Raw genomic sequence first — 23250 nt, forward strand, 5'->3', positions numbered from 1 at the left:
GAAGATAATAATGCAAGGCCATGGATTGAGCATGCACACACAATTATGAGAACCGCTCTGTTTGGGCTTGCTGGAAAGTGTGTGCGCGTGGGCGCGGACGTGTGTGTGTGTGTGTGTGTGTGTGTGTGTGTGTGTGTTTGCACATGCGCGGGACGAGCTTGACATCCGAAGGTGTGTGTGTGAGACAGGCTGGTTAGGTCGATGCTCGAAAGCAGCGGTGTCCCGCAGATCGCCCGCTGAGCTACAACTCATTCGCGTGCGCTACTTAATAAGCTCGACGGCTAATGAAGAGAGCGCCAATTAACGCAAATCAGCTCCTGAACGTGTGTTGAGACACGCTGTTCTGGTGCGAGTGCGCCGCTTCCTTTGTCCCTGGAAGAGAGTACAGCAGGATGCAGAGTTCAGCCCGCCAGTTTGGAGGATGGTGTGCAAACAGGCGCAGGAGTTCCCGCGATTTTGCATGGAGCTCATTCAGAGCGTTGTGTCCAGCGCAACGGTGTGGTTTCTCTGACAGCTGAGTCCCACGTGGCTCCCTACTCGCTCTCTTGCGCGCTACATAGGTCATGAAACTGGCTTCAGCACCCAATTAGTGCACAATGTCCAGTGGTCCCAAATGGCTGCCTATTAAATATACAGTGCACTATTTGGCTGCCTATTGGACATATAGTGTGGTACTTTAGTGCACTACATAGGTCATAAAACCATTGTACGAAATGTCCAATAGGGAACCATTTACCTGTGATTGATTCTCAACTAGCTCACAAATGGCTTCTTATATAGTGCACTGCGTAGGTCATGATGATGATCATGATAGCTTCAGAGTAAAATAGCGCACTGCATCTATAAACTGTATCTACCTTTACAGGAGAATACAAAAAAGTTTGATCTAATGTAAGTTAATGCCAAAAGATTTTATTCCGAATAATTTTGGATCATTTTCATTGGCCTATTCATCGTGGCCTTTTTACACAGTGTAAAGGGCAGTTGCTATGTTCAAATGATGTAGAAAAATAAAAAAATAATGGAGATATAGTACACTATATGGACAAAAATATTGGGACACATACACATTACACCTACAAGAGCTTTTATGAGATCCCACTCTAAATCCATAGGCATTAATGTGGAGTTGGTCCCTCTTTGCGGCCATAACATCTTCCACTCTTCTGGGAAGCTTTTCTACAATATTTTGGAGAGTCTGTGGGAGTTTTTGTCCGTTCATCCAGAAGAGCATTTGTGAGGTCAGACATTGATGTTGGACGAGAGGGTCTGGCTCGCAATCTCAGTTCTAGTTCATCTCAAAGGTGTTTGATGGGGTTGAGCTCAGGGCTCTGTGTGGGCCAGTAAAGTTCTTCCACACCAAACTCACCCAGCCAGGCCTTTATGGACCTTGCTTTGTGCACTGGGGCTCAGTCATGCTGGAACAGAAAAGGGTTTCCCCAAACTATTCCCATAAAGTTGGAAGCATATTGTCCAGAATGTCTTGGTCTGCTGAAGCATTAAGATTTCCTTCACTGGAACTAAGTGTTCTAGGCCAACCCCATACCATCATCCCCCCTCTACCAAACTTTACAGTTGGCACAGTGCAGTCAGGCAGGTAAATACTGTGCGCTTCAGCACTTGCCCACCCCTCTCTAAATTTGTGTGGTCTACCGCTTTGTGGCTAAGCAGTCGTTGCTCCTAGACGCTTCCGTTTTAGTTAACAGAGGCGGATCTAGCAGGACAGACATTTCATGAACTGACTTGTGGCAGAGGTGGCATCCTATGATGGTGCTATGTTTAGTCACTGAGCTCATCAGTACGACCCATTCTTCTGCCAGTGTTTGCCTATCGAGACTGCAAGACTATGTGCCTAATTTTTCCACCTATTAACAATGGATGTTGCTGAAACACCTGAACTCAATGATTAAAAACGGTGTCCCAATACTTTTGTCCATATAATGTATATACATGCACTACATTTACTGCACTATTAAGGTACAGAGTCCACACTGTACCTTAGCTAGTAAAGGATGCCTAAATGAACCCCAGGTCTAAGCAGTTTTGTTCCAAATGTTAAGGTGGGATGTTGGTCCTACATACACCCCCCTTTTTATTATGAAGTCTAAATGTGAATACTACTATATACATGCCACAAGCAAGCTGGTCATTAAATTGACGGCATGAAAGCAGGTCTACCATTAGACCTTAACACTGTTATATAGCAACACCTGCTACTCAAACTGTTAAATACCACACTTAACTAAGTTTGCTGGATCGCTTGTGCTGTTTTTGTGAGGTCATTAGGTTTATGGCTGATAAATGTCCTGCAGTGTTGGCTTGCATGTACCAGTATTCATACTGCAAGTCCCTAACCGCCCTGTAAGGAGGATCCAGTGATTAAAAATGTCCACAGGACATACAAACACATTGGGTTTGGAACATTTTTGTTTACCACAGCTTACTTGTTTTTCCCATAGATGAAACCATCTTGGACTCAAATTTCCTACTGTGGGCATAAAGTCAGCTACGACTTCAGATGTCTAATGTTCAGTGGCTAGCGTGTCCTGTTTGGGTGCAGAAGCCCTGACCTGTGTGGTGCACTGTATAGGAGACAGGCAATGTCAGTTTCATCTGCAACCAATACTGCAACAGGTAAACCTTCCTCCCTTTCCTGTATTTTTACACCTGAAACAATGATGGAGGACGTTTCCTCCTGCATTAGACCTTAGTTACACTCCCTGCACACCCTCCCCCCAACCAAAAAAAACACTATTCAAGGCTCTCGCGCAATCTGAGAGACAGGGGACGATGTGATTTATTACTGGTGAAGCATCTGATGCAAGTGCGAACCGCTTGTGTCTCTTTTTTTATTAAGTTTCGTGTCAGACTGCGATTCTCGAACAATTACTCATTGAAGGAAATGGCCACAACCGGGCCAATTCTTCTTCAGGAAGAGGCTCACATTTAAAGAAGGGGGTTCTTCAAGGGTTCTTTGGTAAAGGGGATGGATCTGTTCAGAACAATGAGTTCTAATATCATTTGCACGATTAAATTTTCCTCTGCATGGTGAACTTATCCTTCAAATTGTGTTGTGTATGGTTCTATATAGAACCTTTTTGAAAATGGTTCTGTATAGCACCAAAAAGAGTTCTTCTACACTCACAAGAAAAAAAAACATGTTCTATAAATAATCATGAACACTCAAAGAACCCTTTGCACGATTAAAGGGTTCTTTGAGGTATGAAACAGTTCTTCAGATTAGAGGATAATGTAGATGGAGATGGTTCTGTGTAGAACCTTTTAGAAAAAGGGTTCTATGTAGCACACAAATGGTTCTTCTATTATTACAAGCTTGACAGCGTAACAATATAAGAACCCTTTTTCAAAAAAGTTCTATGTAGAACCATCTCCATCTACATTCTCCATCAATCCGAAGAACAGTTTCATAATGCAAAGAACCCTTTTAATCATGCGCAAAGTTCTGTCAGTGTTCTTTATAGATACTTTTTCTTTACTGAAGAACCCTTAAAGAACCATCTTTTTTGACAGTGTATTGTTACAAGCTAACAACAGAAGAGCCCTTTTGGGTGCTATAGAGAACCCTTTTCAAAAAGATTCTATACAGCCATCCAAAACATTGAGGAACCCTTTCATGATGCAAAGTACCATTTAATCATGCAAAAGGTTCTTTGAGTGTTCATGGTTCTTTATAGAACCGTTTTTTACTAAAGAAGCCTTAAAGAACTATCTTTTTTAAAGAGTGTATTGTTACAAGCTTGACATCGTAACAGCAGCAGAACCCTTTCTGGTGCTATATAGAACCATTTTCAAAAACATATACAACACATTCTCAGTCAATCTAAAGAACCGATTCACCATGCAGAGAACCTTTTGAGCATACAAATGGTTCTTTGTTGAACTCAAGGCTCTAAATAGAACCACTGAAGAACCCTTGAAGAACCATCTTTTCTTATGTTAAGAGTGTAGGGTTTTTTCAGAGCTGTGTGCGGTTTCGGCCGCTTGGCGGCGCCGTTTCACTTCCAAAGCTCAGCGGTCTGCAGCGCCAAAGCGGCCCTGCGAAAAGTTTTTGTTTTGAATAACAATACGCGCGGGGAGGGCCGGGCGGCTGCGATTGGTCGGCGCTTTTCGGTTCTCGCTCTCGGATTGGTTGCGATGAGAGCGGGGGCGGGGCCGGCTGGGTCCCTCGCGCTCGGCTCCTGTCATCCGCGCGCTGAGAGGCTGAGGCTGGCAGTTTGAGTTTCTCCCTCTCGTTCGCGGTGTGTATCACTGTCTCTCTCCCTCCCTCTCTCTCTCTCTCTCTCACACACTCTCACTCTTTCACACACACGGCGTTTCACTGGCGATGTGACACGACGCTCGCCTACGGAATTACGACGGAAAGGAGTTCGCGGTTTCCACGAGGGGCAGCGACGGCGACTGGAGGAGGAGGAGGAGGAGGACGCCTTTGGCCATGGCCGTGGATGTGCTAACGTTCCTTCTGTGGGCCGTTACGGCCGTTACGGCGATGGAAGGTAACGTGAGCGTTTAAAACTCGCTGGATTTTCCTTCAGCTTTTCTCTCACGCGGGACTCGCGGCAACTTTCCTCACAGGAATAACTTGTTTTTTTGGCGTCTCGTCTGTGGCTGTGGAACTTTTTCTTGGCGGATGTGACACACGTGGAGGTAGTTGTTCTAGCTTGTTGTGGTGGGATGAGGATGGAGCCTCGCCTCTTCGGGTTTGTGGGACTTGACACCCCCCCCCCTCTCCTCCTGTAAGCTGCGCTAAAACACCGTGATGTAAAGCCAGGCCCGGTTCCCAAACACAGTCACTGAGAAGTGAGTGCAGAAATAAATGGAGCTGCACAGCAGGGAAGTCTAATTTGTGGAAATTACTACAAGCGAAATAAATAAATCAAATGAAAAGCAAAGGATCCTATGAAAGAGTGAGGCTTCGCATTAACCTCTCAATATAGCTGACAGAGCTCCTCTTTGGGTACCTCCTTAAAAAGATGGCTCTTCAAGGGTTCCTTAGTGAAGCAATGGTTCTATTTAGAACCATTTGACATGCTTAAATGCTCTTTTGCTTGATGAAGTGGTTCTTCAGATTGATGGAGAACATGTTGTTCATGTGTCTATATAGAACCCTTTTGAAAATGGTTCAGTGTAGCACCAAAAAGGGTTCTTCCATTGTTGCAATCTTAAAATTGTAACAGTAGCAGAACCCTTTTTGATGCTACATAGAACCATTTTCCCCAACACAATCAGAAGAACCTTTCCACCATATGTAGAGAACCATTTAAGCATGCAGATGGATCTGTATAGAACTTCAGATTGATGGTGAATGTTGTATATGGTTCTGTATAGCACCAAAAAGAGTCCTGCTGCTGTTATGATGTCAACAATAGATGATCCCTTTTCTCTTTTACCATTCAGAGAACGATTTAAGCATGCAAATGGTTCTATGCAGAACTTCAGATTGATGGAGAATGTGTTGTGTATGTTTCTATATAGCACCAAAAAGGGTTCTGCTATTGTTAATGTCAACAACAGAAGAACCCTTATTGGTGCTGTGGGAAACCGTTTTTCACAACACATTCTGCATATATCAGAAGAACCATTTCACCATGCAGAGAACCATTTAAGCATGCAAATGGGTCTATATAGAACTTTAGATTGATAGAGAATGTGTTGTATATGGTTCTATATAGCACTAGAAAGGGTACTGCTACTATTATGATGTCAACAATATAAGAACACTTTTTGGTGCTACATAGAACCATATAGAAGACAATCTGAAGAATCATTCCACCATGCAGAGAACCATTTTAGCACGCAAATGGCTCTAAAAAAGAACTGTTGCCTTTGCTAAAGAGCTCTTGAAGTGTGTATATTAGAGCAGTGCGTGTGATCATGATTCGGCTGTTTTCCGAGACCTGTTTTCCGTTTGCTATCGACAGGATGCTCAGTGCTGTAAATACAGCACAGTTCACCATTTGCCGTGACTTCAGCAGTGTTTGTTCTTCATACTGCGCTGCCAGAGCTGTTGTACTTAGCTAAAAAAGTTGTCTGCACGCAACAGCGCTGAGCTAGGCAGCCTGTCTAAAAGCATTTTCTCCAAAACTGAACTGTCAAAAATCCAAACTAAGGGTCCAGTGCATGCTTTTGCACCCCCACAGAACCGAGCCTGGGTGAAGCAGCGCTGTTTCTGAGCCGTGAAGTGTAATATAAGGTGGATTGTTACGCAGTCCAGCTGGCATGAAGATGTGAAGCGACCGGACCCTGTTCTTGTAATCACTAATAGTAACTGGCTCATATCTTCTGAGCCTTTTTCCCGGGTGTTGAGGTGTACGGCGAGGGTCATCGGTCAGGGAAGGATCTTGATTTGTGTTTCTGTTTGAAGACGCTTGTCAGATGAGTGTTTTCAGTGCTTGTCAGATGAGCCTGGAGTAGCCTGTGTGGTGTTTATGCTTGCCCTGGCGATTTGATAGACGGCTCTGGCTCCGCTAAGGAGCCACTAGCCGCTCTATTCGGGTCACGTCAGGGTGTGATTTATTCTAAAAATGACCAGGAACATCCGTGAAAGCAAAAAAGAGGAGAAAATATATCCTGCCTTGTCTGGCATCTGACAGATGGAGGTTGACTGGACGGTGCAGCGCTGCCAGAATTCAGTCATCGAGTAGCAGAGAAAGGCTTAAAGACAAGAGAGAGAGAGAGAGAGAGTTATAGAGAGGAAGTGAGAGAGAGAGAGAGAGAGCAACAATAGTCTCTCTCTTACCCACTCTTTCTCTCTGCACCTCTTTTCCCCCTTTTTCTCTCTCTCTTGGTTCTATCTATCTATCTATCTATCTATCTATCTATCATCATCACCTCCTCTCTGTTTTTCTGTTTCTATGTTCCCTCCTCATCTGTCTTTCTCAGTATTGTTCTTTCCTTCTTTTCCTTTCTCGGTCATTTTCTCTCTTTCTCGCTCTTTCGCTCACTCTCTCACTTGCTCTTTCTCTCTTTTTAACACTCACCCTCACTCTGCCTCCCCTCTCTCTCTGTTTCTCTCTCACTCTCTTTCCTTTCTTATTCTTGCAGGCTCTCTCTCTCTCTCTCTCTCTCTCTCTCTCTCTCTCTCTCTCTCTCTCTCTCCCCTCCTCCCCCCCCCTCTGTCTTTCTCTCTCTTTCTCTCTCTCTCTCTCTCTCTCTCTCTCTCTCTCTCTCTCTCAGCACACACAGGTTCAGTCAAGTTCACATTCTTGAAGGTTAATTGTTTGTGATTTCCGATGTTGGTCTGTCGAGAGTCGATTGAGGCTCTGACTGCGCGCTTGTTTCTCATTCTTATCTCTGAGAAAGCCGTTCAGGTCAATGTGAGCGAGCGACATCGGTGCTGTACACTTCCCTGTAACCTCACTGTAATCTGAAAACACTCTGTGTTCTTACTCAGTCTTTCTTTACATGTTATACTTTCCTCTTTTCACTCCAGGAGCCCGGGCGAGTAAAATATAGCAAGCAGAGTCTTAGCGTGGCAGGATAAAGTCGAGCAGAGCTGGAGAATGTAAGAGTTTGTAATTGATAACAGCTCGTAAAGTGTTGAGGATCGTTTAGTGGGCCGTACTGTGGCTAACCACAGCAGATGGACTGGGCTGGGTGGGTGGGAGAATATATGGGCGGGGGACACAGTGATCTCACTTTTGGTGGCTAATTGAAAGGGAATTGGTCTTTGGCTGGTTAAGACGGTCTGTTGCAGCATGTATGTGTGTGTATTTGCACCAGCTTTGCTCTCTGTGTCACAATGACAATCAGATTATGCGCCTTTAATCGCCAAATCGTCCCAGTGATCACAAACGATGTGTCAAAAAACGGAGACGGAGAGAGAGAGAGAAAAAAAGGGGGACCATCTGGGGTATGGAGAGCGCACTCCGCTTACTCCTCCCTCCCCTTGCCAGTGGACAGCCAAAGTGCCCCCAGAATAGATCTGGCCATCTTCAGATCGGCAGCGCCGGCCATTAATACCACACATGAATTATGAATGCATTCATTTGGCTTTGCAGTTGTGTAAGGTCCTGTTAATCCATTAATAATTGACCAGAGATGAGGTATTAATAGCAGCTGTTGTTCTCAGATCTCTCTGTTGTATTTATTTATTTATTTAGGTATTTATTAATTTTAAATTCATCACTGTGTGGTGAGGACTGGAGCACATGACAGTGTACTTACAACTTCCATGATCATCCTGGCTGAAGTTCACGTTTTTCAGGATTTTCAGGGTCAAAAAAATCTTCCAGGTGCTTTGCGTTACGCATTCTTAATCTCAGACAAGCTTCTTTTCCTAAGAGGTTCCTATTCCTAAGCCTATTAAGTCAAGCTTAGTTCAGAGGTATCCAGCTAACGATGTTAACCCGTCCTAAGAAGACGTGTGACCCAGCCTACTCTAAAGAAGGGGTTAAACTACAGGGAGCCATTGGGAGGTGACCTCCTGCAACTGAGATCAGAATAAGAGCACGTAAGGGCCACTATTTGAGCTATTACACAGATTTTAAGGTTAAATTGAGTTCTTTTTGAGTTTCCAACTTTGCAAAGAACAGAACAAAACATGCTTTGGGCACCTAACTTCAGCAGCTTTCCATTGGCTGCCAAAGTTTTTCTGTTGTTTTTCTAAACACAGGGAAATTATTGTATGTAATAATTGAATGCAACATGCAAATGCAGCACAGATTCGGTAGAAAAACCCTGACATATTCCTTTAACAGGACTCAGATCAAGAAGTCATGGAAGCAATACAAGACTGGTCAAGCTTCTCTTTCACTCAGAGCTTATTTGAGCATGTAGAGTCTCTTTGAACTTGGAAATCGTGACAAAAATCACATTTCAAACCACAGCCTGACTATGAATTTTGAGGAAAAATGTACTGCTGGATAAAACGACCAGATACAGATTTATCTTCAACCAGCCAAGTTCTTTCTACATTTCCATCAGACCCATCTGTCCATGGTTTGGGGTGTTTTCTTCTTGTTTTGTGTGTGTTGTGTGTACGTGACAAAAACAGCGGCCTAATCTCCATTCTGCCACACTGCGGGGAAGCGTCATTACAGACAGCATCGTCCCTGCTTTCAGCCCTAATCAAGCCACCTGGGTCCACCTGCATTTACTGAATGGCTTTCTTTGTTGGATAAACGACGCACACACGCGCTGTTATAGTGCCTCATTGGCAGTCATGCAGCACCATTAGCTCTGGAGATGCTAATTCTAGTAGTTTGAGTTGTAGTGGTTCGTTTGTGGCTGTGGAGTTGCCAGTAAACTGCATGGCTACAGCTCACACTGGTTTTAGACTGGATTTGAAATGCCGCTGCCTCTTTGCTTTATCTCTTTGGGCATTTTTTTTCTTCTTCTCTCTCCCTCCTTACCACTTCCATGCTAGCTTTTATGTCCAACGCATGTTTTGTAGGTCCTGACCGATATGAAAATTTCAAGGAGCTAAAATTGCAGTAGCACATACTATAAGCCTATGTGGATTAATATAGTCTAAATTTAACTCCAGTAGTTTTAGGTAACCAGTGCTGTACAGAATGATGTGATTATTAGTTGTAAACTGTAAATAGGCAAATATAAATTGGTATAAAACAAACCCCTAAACATTAATGCTTCATTGGTGGGAATTTGGCTGATACTGCAATATTGACTGATATTCGGTGTCCGTAATATGTCATGGTTACTGTTTCCTATAGGTCTGAAATAAACCTGGTGGGAGCTTGAGGGGTACTAAAAAATTAACTAATTTTATAGTTTAGTGGTTTTTATAGAAGTATTGGATTGGTATCCATATCACACCTTACTTAAAGTTTTTAGGTTTCAGAACAGAAAAAATTGTATTGTGCTGTCTTTTTATATGGAAATCAAGGCATTATTTTTACTTAACTGGACGTTCAAATTAGACATGTATTGTTTGGTGTATATGAAAAAAAAACTGTTGTATTTGAGTTGGTCAGTATTCTAGAAGTACTGACGGTATTCGTGATATGCTCAGAAAAAACATATTGTGACTCAATTATAGGGCTGCAACAAACAACTAATTCGATAGTCGAATAAACTATGGATTATTGAAACAAGTCATTGATTATTTGGATTATTAATCGTTCAGTTACCAAGCAGGTCTTTTATATAGGTGTCAGCTTTTAGATATAGCTTGAGATTGTTTTATGCCTTTCGCTGCTGTCGGAACAAAACCTTGTATCTTCAAAATGATAACTTTACAGGAGAGGAAAAACAAAAAACATACTTTACTTTTAATGTAAGTCAATGGAACCAGAGTTTTTTCCAAGTAATTTTGGGACATTTCCTGTGGTTCATTCATCATGAAATTTACACACAATGTAAAGGGCCAAAGACATTTTCAAATTATGTCAAAAACTGAACAGTGACCAATATGGAGATACAAGGGTTTGTTCAGACAGCAGCGATTTGCTAACAAAGAAGACGAAGAAAGATGAATAACTTCTTCAATAATTCACTGTTTTAATGAACTTTCCTGTTAATACCAAATATAAATAAAACTTCTTTTTCCTGTCCAAATTTAAGACCCATGGATGTGCAAAGTAGCAGCAATAAAATATAGGAAAACTACAACAGTTTTCCCTTGAATAAGTAAATAAAACCAATCTAAACAGTGAATCAGATGCTCCAGCTGGAGGATGTGCTCCCATGTCAGCCAAGGTCAGCTTTACAAATAGCACTACTGACAACCTTTTTTCGAGTTTCGAGTTTAGCGTGAAATGGTCCCACTTTTTTTTCCTTGAGGCTGCCATCATGCTTTTGTTAACTTTCCAGTATTCGGTAATGTCAAAACATCTGTAGTTAGCGTGTTCACGACACCAACTAATTGACTATTAAATTAGTTGCAAACTAATTGGGTCTTTGATTTTACTCACACTCATTTATCACAATAACGATACGTATCGTCTTATGGCCCAGCCCTAACTGAAATCAACCGCCAGCTGATATGGTCAGGCCCTGATGCTTTACAGGGCAGATTTCGTATTTGGAGACCAACCTTGCTTTGTATGCATATGTCTCTGTGTCTGCTAGTGCTGGCTTGTTTATCGCCATTGGTACATCCTTTCATTCTAATCCATCTCTTTCATGCAGTCGGCGAAGTGAGCAGGCCAATGCAGGCGTAATTGGTTTAAGGGCACAAAGAAACGAGAGTGGCGTGTGTGGTGGAAGAGGAGGGAATTACCGCTGCTGTTGTGAATAATGATCTACAGATGCCCAACACACTTTTTCTTTTTCTCTTTTTTTTTCCCCTGTTAATGGCATGCAAATTCACCTAATCCTCTCTCGCTCTGCCCAGCCTCAGTGAGATTTATTTAAGGTGCTTGTGGTCTCTTTCTCCCTCTCTCTCCCTCTCTTTCTCTCTCTCTCTTTCTTTGTGCGCGTGTGTGTTGGTTATGGCGGATGAGTCCCTTCTCATGTTCTCATTAGTTGTGTGTTCTGTGCCAGAGGCTGCTGTAATGCTCTATAATCAAATGTGTTTGGCTGGTCGGATTGGCCCGACTGTGTCTGCCTGAAATCATTACCTTACACTCACCTACACACACGTACACACACACTTTGGTGCTATAACCTTTTCCATTATGAGCATTTACTTCAATAAGGGACTAATCACTGCTCTTGCGTAGGCTTATTTTTGAAAGGCAAAAGGAACATATCAGCCATTTGAACTGAACAAACGTCATGACTGAGTTTGGAAGTCCTTGATTGTGGTTTGTTCCTGGTTTAACATAATAACTCTAACATCCGGCCTAGGATTAGCTTTGCTTTTAGGTACAATTACTCAAAATACTCAACCTCTAGCCGTTAAGTAGGTTGAGCTACAACAACGTTTGCTCTTTGGATCCACCTCCCATTCCTGCCTATCAACACAAAACGCACCCTTAGAATCATTTCTTCAGTCATTTCAGTCCTTTTGCTGCCATTACCAAGGATTGTCATGACTTTAGGCTAGTATTACTAAGGATTGTCTAGCCATGAGGTCAGCTGTTTATGAAGGGTATTGCTTTACATCTGTATTTGGATCTATAATATAAAAGTGTAGTATTGTGCTTAATAGGATATTCAAAATACTTCAGTAGAGCACATTGAGTGTGGTCATTTCACAGCTAAAACAAGTTGTTATAAACAGTGATTAAGGCTATTTTTATCTCAGGGTGGTGTGTTTGCTTTCACATATAAACCTAAGCATTAAAAGAGGGCTACAGTTCTGCTCTCCAGCAGGATATTGATTTATTTCTACTTTGCAAATTATGATTACATTTTACTTAATCAGGGGGGCTTTTCAGCTAATCATGCTTTCCAAGTACTCTCCAAATATTTCTTTGTACAGCAGCGGTGTTTGGCTTGAGCAGGCATCAAATACCCTTGTCTCTTTTGTGTGGGGGTGCATGATTGTGTTAGCACACCTGGTGTTGCTCACTAGGAAGTTGCACTAGTTGATGCACTTTTTATTTCATGCTGATTGGCAGCTGTCTTCGCTGTCCAGTTGTTCTTTGTAATGAGCTCCCACTGATTTTTCAGTGAACTGCCACTACGAGGTGAAATATGATTTCTATAGCAGCGTTTAAAGTTGAACAGAAAATTACTTCAGACTACAATGGATGAAACACTATTATATTCTGAGAATTGTACAACTCATCTAGAACATCAGTACACTTGAGATGGAAAATGCTGAGAAATTTCTTTAGATAGTATGTTGCACTCCAGAAAAATCTCAACACAGATGGTGGAACATTTGCGGGTTATTAGTGCCCATATAACAGTGCATTGTTTAAACAGTACACTTGAAAAATACTGCATGTATATATTATTTCATATAATTGAGCAAGCTGTTTAAAAAGCAATTAGTTCTGTCTAGTTCTCTGTCAGTTCTCTTTCCCAGCACGGTCATTTTCACCTTTGAAGCATCGTCATCGACTAACTTGTCTATCATCGCCAGTATCCGAATGCATTGCCCTGCCACTCAGACCTACCACTATCGCATAAAATATTGACACATTTGGCAAAAATACCATACCTTGATACTTAAAGATGATGTGTATCATGATATTTTGACAAACAGACACAATTTGCCAGAAGTGCTACATTTTAAAAACTGTCCAATCCATCAAAAACTCTGGGCACAATGTTCTTTTTTCAATATTTCACATACTGTACTACACTAAAAGTGGACTAGAGTTAATCTCTGTAAGTAAAACATACAGCTGATCATTGTTCTTTAAGTATGGATGATATCCACGGTATAATCAGAGAAGCACACTGTTTATCACAATAAAATGTATTGCCATAATAAAACAGTCATATTACCCACCTCTACATTGCTAATTCTCTAAGCAGAGAAAATGACCAGTCACACCAACCCTGCTGTCCTTTACGATGTCTTGTCATCTTCGTGTACCTGCTGTCTGTGTGATTTACTCAATGAAAATGTCGTTGTTGTAGCTGAATTAGTTTTTGGAGGCACCTTAGGCCACACATTAGGTGCGGTCATAGAAATATTGCAGTTTCTTTGCCTGTTTTTCAGGATACATCTGCCTCTCCGTCGTCGCTACACAGTCAGGATCAACATTTGCACGCAGTATCATTTTACTGTGTGTTAGTGGGAAGAAGGCAGTAAAACCCTTTGCTTTCCATATTTCTTCCTTTAACCGATTTGCATATGGCTCTGTTTTGTATTTTCAACCAAATTCCAATGCAGTGTTTCTTACTATCATGATGTGGTCACCTGGAATGGAAATCACATGGAAGCAGCTTCACATGGAAGCAGCTTCTCAGTATTCTAGTCAGAGTTCTGAGGAATTCACTCCGACATTACTGCTGGACTGCTTGGACATTTCGTCTGACAGCAAGCGCCCACTGGTTATCGATCACTTTCTTTACAGAGCCGTGTGCATACTCGCTGTATTCCTAGGACGTTCTAGGTTTATGTTTATTTATAGTTAAATATTTATGTTGTGTCACCGTCCAGATCTATATTTTTTGATACTTCTATGTTGGTCAAAGTTTTTTTTTTGTTTTTTTTTTGTCTCAACCTTGAGCAGGTACAGAGTCAGGAGTTGCCAGTGGCTCTGTTTGAATGCAGTAGGTTTGTTTTTGTGAGCCTTTTTTGAGCACATGCTATCGAACCAGTGAACGATTCTCCGGCCTGCCGAAGGGGAAGAAATTCAACGTGTTTCAGGCTCAGCTGAGAGAGAGAGAAAAGTAGTTGCAGTAATAAGCCAGTCAGTGTGAAAGCACTTGGTAAGGTTTTGCTGTCTTAGCTGGAACAGAGGCTGGACCGGCTCTGCACAGGGACGAGTGCACGAGTCCGTTAATGGAGACGTCAACAGGAGAGCTCATCAATCTGTAAATAGACTGAGTGCGCAGCTAAATAAAGGTGAGGAAGAGGAGAGTGTTGTTTGTAGGCTACGGAAGGGAGGGCTACTTAATGTGAAGATGCAGAGATGGCCGTTTGCCACTATGGATATAGTGGGGCCCAATAGGACCTGAAAGAAAACACCGTTTCTTCTCCCAATTTATCATCGTGTGAGTGCACAAGCGCGATGTTGCAGGGTTATTATTTCCAGAGATGGCCTTGGTGCCAGAGAGTGGTTTTAACCTGTAATGGATACATTACCCTGTGATTTATACACATTTTATCTCTTCTCTGTGGTTGCAAAACTGCAATACTATGGATCAGGACTGTTTCTTTGGCTGAAGGCTGGTTGAGTTTTTACACTGAAATGATATAATGGCTTGTATGGTAGAGAGCAGCAATGTTGACACCCAGGTGGACAACAAGACTGAAGGGGTTAGGAGTGTTTTCTGTAGTGAAACAAGGACACAGCGTGATTGATATGAAGCACCACTCTTTGGAAGACCTCTGGTGCTTTTTTTTAACAGGTTATCATCTCCACAGTCTAGCTGAAATGCACTGTATGTCCAACATTTCTTCTGAAATCAAGGCTATTAATAGGAAGTTAGTTCTCCCTTTGCTGCAGTAACTGCTTCTACTCTTCTGAGAAGGCTTTACACTAGATGTTGGATCATTAGTGAGGTCAGGTGCTGATGTTGGACGATTAGTTCTGGATCGCAAATGACACTCCCAGCTCATCTAAAAGATATTGGATGGAGCTTCATCACTCGAGAGAACACAGTTGCACTGTTCCTCAGCCTAAAACTGGGGGGCTTTATACCCCTTGGCGCTGGGCATGGTGATATTGGGCTCCATGTGCAGCTACTCTAGAACATCCCATTCTATTGGCAGTGCTTTTCTGTGGAGATTATCCAAATGTGTGCCCACCTGAACACCTGTGTCAGCAATAGGTGCACCTTAAAGCTAGTTTAATTCACTAATTAGAAGAGGTGTTTGGATACTAGGATAGTATAGTGTATTATTCTGATCTTCATCACATCCCAGTGAACAGTTGTTCCAGCGGCATCAACATGAAAAAACACAGTGTTGTGTGTTCTGTGCATGCCTTCATTATGGTTCAGGTAGGGATTAGTGTGCATGAATATGTGTGTATGCACATCATGTTTTGTGGATTTCACAATGGAAGCTGATACATCTCTGCACTTGACCCTAAAACCCGTAGGTGCTTCCTGAGCTCCAAAGCTGCTAAGAGCTCTTTTCCTTTCTACGATTGTGAAATCGTGAGCTGTATACTGTCGTCTGATCGCACACTGTAACCCCGCCAATTGACGGTAGTATCATGGGGGCGTAGTGGCAGGCGAGCAAGAGTCGCTTAGACTTTGCCACTTTGATGCTCCACCAGCACACCACATTAGCATGTTTTCAGAAAAAGAGCCATGAATACTGACTGAGAGTCTTCTGCTAAATGAACTCTGGATCCTCTTATTCAAATTGTCTAGTAACCCATTTCAGGACAGTAAGTAATGAAGTAACATCATACAGGAGCATGTTTAACTGAGAAAATAAACAAGCTTGAGTTTCTGCTTACAAACTTGTATGTAAGCTGACTTTGTCGAAACCGCAACCGTGTGTGTGTGTGTGTGTGTGTCTGTATGTATGTATGTGTATATATATGGATGTGTGTATATAGATGTGTGTGTGTGTGTGTGTGTGTGTGTGTGTGTGTGTGTGTATGTATGTGTATATATATGGATGTGTGTATATAGATGTGTGTGTGTGTGTGTGTGTGTGTGTGTGTGTGTATGTATGTGTGTGTGTGTGTGTGTGTATGTGTATATATATATATATATATATATATATATATATATATATACACACACATACATACATACACACACATCCATATATGTGTATATATGCATATATGTGTGTATATGTCCGTGTTACATGTATACATATACATTGGCTCTGTTCTGTATAAACTTACTGACTCAGAATTGTTCACAATGATGGTGATGGGAACCAGAATGTTATTACATGAAATGGTTACAAATACGTTGCACATTCCTCAGATATTGTTTTATGATAGTTTTGATACAAAGTTTTGGCCAAAAATACATATTTTAAAGTACATTAATGGTGGAACAGTAAATGCAAGGCACTGTAAGGCAAAATTGTTCTCAAAGAAAACATCTTTTCAGATTTACCGCTCCTTTATCCTTTACTCCATTATCAGCATCACAAATAAAAGCTCAGAAGATGCCTGTAGGTTTACTGGTGGTTTTAGTTAGTTAATAAAATGGCTAGATTTGCATTGAGAACATTGCCACCTCTGGTTCGCATCACCACCACTGTAAAGAAATCAGGCATCAACTTTTTCTGCAAAGGAGCATTTCACATCAAGCCACTCTGAATGACAACTCAATCACTGAATCACTTGGAAACTTTAAAAAATTGGTGGAATTCCCCTTTAAATCACCCAACTTCAACAATTAATGATAGTAGTTGCCTGTTTCTTGCTGTTTGCAAAGTCCTGCACAGAAGCCTCATAAATGGAGGTATTTTACCAGGTGTCTCTCTCTCTCTCTCTCTCTCTCTCTCTCTCTCTCTCTCTCTCTCTCTCTCTCTCTCTCACACACACACTCACTCACACACGCTGGTGTTATGGGTCTTGATCGGAGTGGTGCATCTGGGAGTTGTGGATGAGTGAAGCCCCTCTCCTCAGAGGCCCCCCCCCCTCTCTGGAGACAAACGAGCTTGAAGGCAGCCAGATGGTGTTTAGGTGTGTGCGCGTGTGTTATGATTCAGGAGAGAAATAGACCCAAAGCCCTGCTGGTTTATTGTGTTTCTTGCTTGTCTTTCATGAGCTTCTGCATCCTGATTGTATTCTTTTTATCTCGGTCCTGTTTGTGTGGCTTTTTGTTAAGTGGCCCATTATGGTGTGTGGTTTTCAGTATCGAAGCAAGAGGGAAACAAGGCAATAAGGAAGGCCCTTTAACCCTTGGGAGTCTAGTTATTTTTGTTGTTTTGTTACACTGCTTTACTGTAATTACATAATTACAACAGTAATTATGTAGTTAATTACTTAACAGACTACGTTTACATTTGATTTACATTCTGTGTTGACAGGTACTGACTTTTTCTGCCTGTTTTGATGTCAAATACGTGGCAAAAATATGAAGGATTTTTCTTTCCATAAATAAAACAGTAACTTTTCATCAAATTCAAATCATAATAGATTTTTTCTTCTTTTATTTACAAACACAAATGTGATGTGAATTGAAAGATTTAAAACAGCCTTGTTAAAAAAAAATCTCCATTTGTTTCTGTGAACTACGATAATTAATAATTAACAAATAATCAAAGTCCCAAAAAAACAGAGTAAAGTATTAAAAATGTTTATATGAGACCAAAATTGAGTGTTTTAGTAAACATCCAGCAAAGCTTTAAAAATGTATAAAAATATGAGATATTAATATTATAAAACATGGCTAAAAAACTGCTGATCACACCTGTCTGAGAACTGTGTGGGCGTGGCTAATGAGCAGCTTGATTGACAGCTCTCTGTCCAACACTCCTAGCCTACTCCGCCATTCATACAGAACTAAAATCAATATTCAGATTTTAATGATGATAACTGGGCGAAAAAGTCACGGACCAACAGACGTGCGGATGGACAGACAAAACAACGCGTGAATGAGGGAACAGATGAGAGAACAATGTTGATGTATAGATAAACGAATGAACGGGTGACAGGCAGTTACAGACAGGTGGTCTAGCATGCTAGCTTTTGGTTCTAATAGGTTAGCTTTAGTTTCTCTGACTCTAAAATGGTTTTGTGTGGGCGGGGCAAGAGATGTCGGCCTTGTGATTGGTCAGGGGAATGCTTATGGAAGTGCAAGATTAGGGCCTCCCAGTTTACATCAAGAGGAGAGAAATTTAGTGAAATACATCAGTCATTTATTGGTCATTGGAATTGGATTATTCAAAGTGTATACTTGGTACATGTTCACTGTTTGCCTGCAATAAATTATTAACCTAATTAACGTAACCTAAGGCACACACAGATCTAAGTTCCCTGGGTCTTTAAATTCAGCATTAAGGTTGTTGAGTCAATGTTTACGTTAAAAAAGACTCCACTTTCAGATTCTGCTGTGGGAAAACCCCAGAGAAATTCTCTCCAAGTAAACACCTCATTTCACAGATTCTGTGCCCTTTGGAGTCCAGGATTTGTTACCGAAGACCTGCCCTGTGCTAAAAAGGCCACTTCGTAAAATGGTTTAAAAGTGACCTGGTTGGGGACAGCGTGAAAGCATGTGCATAATACCACTGGGAAGTAGTATTGCCTCCTTTCCCTCTTGCTTCTTCTATGTGTGTGTGTGTGTGTGTGTGTGTGCGTGTGTGTACACACCTAACAGAGAGAGAGAGACCCACGAGTACAGGCTCAGGGGATTGGGTGACGGAGTTTGCTGTCAGCAGAAACTGGAACCTTCTCGATATTTCCCAAGGAGTCGCTGGTGCAGAAAGCATTGATTACCAAGTTCACTTTCCGTGGGCTTGAAGTGCTGTGCTGTGGGTAGAGCTGGGTAATACAGCGGTAAATGATTGTGATAAATTTAAATTTCTCATTATTGTGACAAAATACCTTGATTAGAGATGTCCCGAAATTTCTGGCAGAAAGTGGACGAAAAGGCCATTTTTGGTTTTCAGGCCAAAAGAGAAAAAAGGCTGAAAATTTGACTAAAAAGGCAAAAGATAAAATTGATCTACAATGAAGTGTCAAAATCTAACACTTAACACGTCATTTGAGTGATGATGAAAATGAGAAACAGTGATTAAAACACTGTTTGTTCCCTTCTTCTCCTGCGCTGCTCATCAGGCATGTTCAAATGGTTTGACTGGCAGCAGATCAACACAAACACGAACGTGGTCCACTGCAGCTGTGTGCTTTACGGTCTTAGCTTACATGCTTTTCAGCATAAACTAATTCAATGTAATAACTTAAATCAGCAAAGTAACTTGACATTTTACCTCTGGTTTTGAGAATTTTTACTGTAAACACTTGCATTTATTAGGTCCTGCTGAAGTTTATGGCTGCTGGAGAAAGCCACATCTTCTTTCTTTACATATTAACCTCCTGGGTCCATGAATGCGCCTCTGTGTCAAATTTGGTGTTTCTATGTATGTTTCTTGATTTTTGCGATAATACAGGGAAGAAATACAGTTCAAACATTTCCTGCATCTGTAGAGTCGCGCTTTCCATTCCATCTTATTGCGAGAGCTTATGTGACTCACATCTGGAGTTATGAGGCTATGCAGAGGGGTTGAGATACATGTCATTTGCCTCTTACCACTGTAATTAGTGGATTCGTGTGTCCGTCCGTTTTGTATGAACTGACCAATGGACACTCAGGAGATCACGAAGGACTGACCCATCATGTCGGAAACCCTTCATTCTTCATTCATTGAACATCGGAGACACATTAAAGGGCATGCAAAGAGTTTACAGCTGCTGAAGTTGCTGCAGCGGTTGTGAAAAGTAGCAGCAAAGATAATGGAGCATTTTGATATGAAACCCGTGCCATGCACCCGCCCCACCGGGCCCTGATGACAGCTGCGAGAGCCAGAGGGAAGGCAGGGCCCAAATCCCAAACACTGTCGAGGAACACGAGTGATGGCGGGAGGAAGAGGCTGGTCCCCTGGATAGGTAAATTAAGGTGGCCTCGCTGTGGGACCAGAGGCGGTGCCTAGGAGGCGGGGCTCGGGACTGGAGATGCTATAGATGCATTTGGGCAAGCAAGAAGTATTATATTTTTATAATTTTACAACTATCAGTATTTAACATTATTTAGCTGTGCAACATCATTGACAGTTAGTACTGAAACATGCAGTATGCTTTAAATCCTGATGATACCCACGACGCTCTCAGGAAAGCATATTGCGACACTTTATCACGTTAAGTATAAATATTGTCACATTGCCCACCCCTAAACGTTGATTTTGGTGAAAATATTGATGATTACTCAGTTCTAGCTATAAAGATTCGTACCCTTCCAGTCCAGAGCTAACTCTAGGGCTAATAAAGCTCCTGTCCTCCTCTGAGCCCTTTTCTCGCCCGTACGAAGCCTGGCTGATGTTTGGACTCTGTCTGAAGCTCTATTTTCCCCTCTCCCTGACGTTTTTTTAAAGGCGTTTAATTAAAACTTCAGGCAGCGGTGGTGGTGGTGGTGGTGGTGGTGGCAGACCGGTTTCATTTCTGCCCCGAGCTCAGTGAATAATTGCTTGTGTCGCCTCTTTCTCCCTCACTCTCTCCTCTCGTTTAAATAGATGTGGCTGTGAAGTTCTCTCCTTCTCTCTCTCTCTCTCTCTCTCTCTCTCTCTCTCTCCATCCTTTCTGCTGGGCTTTATTACCATTTGCAGTAGCAGCAAGAGGGAGAAGTACCTAATGTGAACTGAGATGGGCAGCAACCACTGTGGATGTAGAGTGGACCCAGCACTAGATCCACAGTGAAAGAAAACACTTCACTCTCGCTTTATCATTATGTGTGTAAGGGAGAAGGACAGAAGGGGAGTGAGGTCCATCAGTAGCCAGTATGATAGCTGTATGAACCTGATACCAGCAGAAAAGAAGGAAATTAATTGCAAGAAACAAAAAAACTAATAATAATCCCATCCTGCAACGAATTTAGCCTGCAATTTCACACAGTTGCTTGTTGCCCAACATAAGGTAAAACAAAATAAAGTAGGTCATGTGACAACAGAAGCCACATGTAGCCTAACAGTAACATATTAGCTAAACATTTAGCTGAACATGAGTTACAGAAGTTACTTCTGCTTGTAGGCAATGTTAGTTGAGCATAGTCATCTTAGATGACCATCTTAAAGTGGAATTCTCCTTCGGAAGCTATTTCACCCTGCATGTACCTCTCTGGCATGAGTGGATTTTTAAAAATGCGACCGAAAGCTTTTCATAAAAAGAATGTACCAGGCATCAGGGAGTGTATTCATAACCAGTTTTTGTAAAAGCTTTTGGAAGGAGCTTTTAGTAACATTAAGCGCTTTGGACGTCTGGTTCCTGTCACCACCACTGTGAGCAATTATGACTTTGCAGGTTTGCTTTTTGGTAGTGCAGTTATGCAGAAATTTAGATAAATGTGTGGGATTCCCCTTTAAAGTCCCCTTTAAAGTTACTTTGTTAGTTTATGTTCCTGGTTATATGAAGCATGATTCATCATATCATTTAAATACTTGCCTTCCTGTGATCTTCCATCACAGTGTTATGACTTTTGTGCACAAAAATAATATTAACCAATTATTTCATTTTACCTCCTACTTCCCTTTCGCCCCCCACCCCCTTCATCAGCGCACGGAGAACCTTCCTGATACTGTGACCTCAGAAATACGTCATGATACAGAAAGATGCACCCACTCACATTCACAGCAAAATGCGCACTTGCGTTAATTTCAAATGAAGTGTTTCAGTAAAAACTCATTTTAAAACTAGTTTAAAAAATTTCGGATTGCTTTCGGTATCAACGCCTATACAAGGTTTCAGTATCAGAAAGTGAAATCATTCCAGCTCTGCTATCTCTCTATCTGTCTTTCTCTCTCTGTCTCTGTTGCTGTCTCTCTCTCTCCATGTCAGAGTTTCACTCTTGTATTTGTGCAGTGTGTATCAGAGCTAGAGAGATGAAGCTGGATCCGGCGAGGCCTGGAGAACAAAGCAGTTCATTTATTCTCTTTTTAATAATCGGGTTGCAGCCTTCGCCATAATGATTTCACTCCACCTCCGAGCCCCCTGGCTTAGACTGCAGGACTCAGGAAGACTGCAGGTGTTGCTGCGGGGCACAGTCAGGGGATTCTGAGGTCAGCTTGGAGAGAGTGGAGAGTTTCAGAACGAAAAATCATCTCTTCCGTATCATCTTTTGTTTGCGTGTTGTTGTTTCTCTGTGTTCTTTCAGGAGCTGTAAGAGAGGAGAGATTAGTATGCAGAGACGCCGGCGTCTCGATATAGCCCATGTGGTTTATGCAAACGCTCACTGCTGCGTGTGCGTGAGTATTCCTCCACAGCCATATCGCCCTCCTGAAGTGTGTTCCATAATTGTTCTCGTTGACGCGTTCAATCGCCGGGGGAGGGAAACGGAGAAGGAAAAACAGAAAAGCAGGCACGTCGTGATCCGGTCCGCTGTGTACGGTTTTTAATAGTGTGTACCTGAGAGTGAGTGTGGTTCCTTTATTAAAAAGCCTGCCTGCGCCCTTCCGCGCGACGCCACATTAAAGTGGACCTGCAGGATAAAAAACCTTCACCTAATGACCACCCCCTCCCCCTCACCCTTACAGACGAACTGATTTTCAATTGCACTTCTCCTGCAATCAGTCCGACGGAGAAATCCGAACTTCTCTTCCAGCAGGAGGTTGCGCTTAATGTGGCCGGAGCATGAATATTTCATCGGACAAAAGCGGCTCCTGTGCCTGTTTTATTTGCCGTTTTCCGAATGTTAACTGCCGTCTTGGCAGCAAGGACTCGGGCGTGCGAGGAGGAAATGAATCAGGCGAGAACAGAAGGGGCTTTGCCTCCTCCTCACTCGCTCGTATTAGCCGTGAGTTATGGGCTCTTTGCCTATGGAGGGTCGCGCCATACACTCATACTTCATTTTAGTTATTGCCATAAATGTAATCTCTTAGTTAATGGGCAATACAGGCTAGGGAGTAGATGGGAAAGAGAAACAGTGAAGTGTGTGTGTGTGTGTGTGTGTGTGCACATGTGCATGCCTGTGTGTGTGGCCTTGTATTTTGGCCTCTGTAGGTGTGTGCATTTATGCTAATCATGTGACCTTTTTAATCATGGTTTACAATATAGTCACAATATTGTATTTTTT

At 42.1% G+C, this 23250-nt stretch overlaps 1 protein-coding gene across 1 annotated transcript in view; it reads left to right on the plus strand.

The window, feature by feature from the left end:
• The first annotated feature begins 4245 nt into the window (after positions 1-4245).
• The window catches only part of LOC118796783 (ephrin type-B receptor 1), a 388416-nt gene continuing 369411 nt past the window's right edge, over positions 4246-23250 (plus strand). The window contains exon 1 of the mRNA XM_036555886.1: positions 4246-4514. Within this exon, the coding sequence (XP_036411779.1) occupies positions 4454-4514 (61 nt within the window). The 5' untranslated portion in view covers positions 4246-4453. The remainder of the gene's footprint in view (positions 4515-23250) is intronic.

This window comes from Colossoma macropomum, unplaced genomic scaffold (genome assembly GCF_904425465.1).
Source record: "Colossoma macropomum unplaced genomic scaffold, Colossoma_macropomum, whole genome shotgun sequence".
Classification (NCBI taxonomy): Eukaryota; Metazoa; Chordata; class Actinopteri; order Characiformes; family Serrasalmidae; genus Colossoma; species Colossoma macropomum.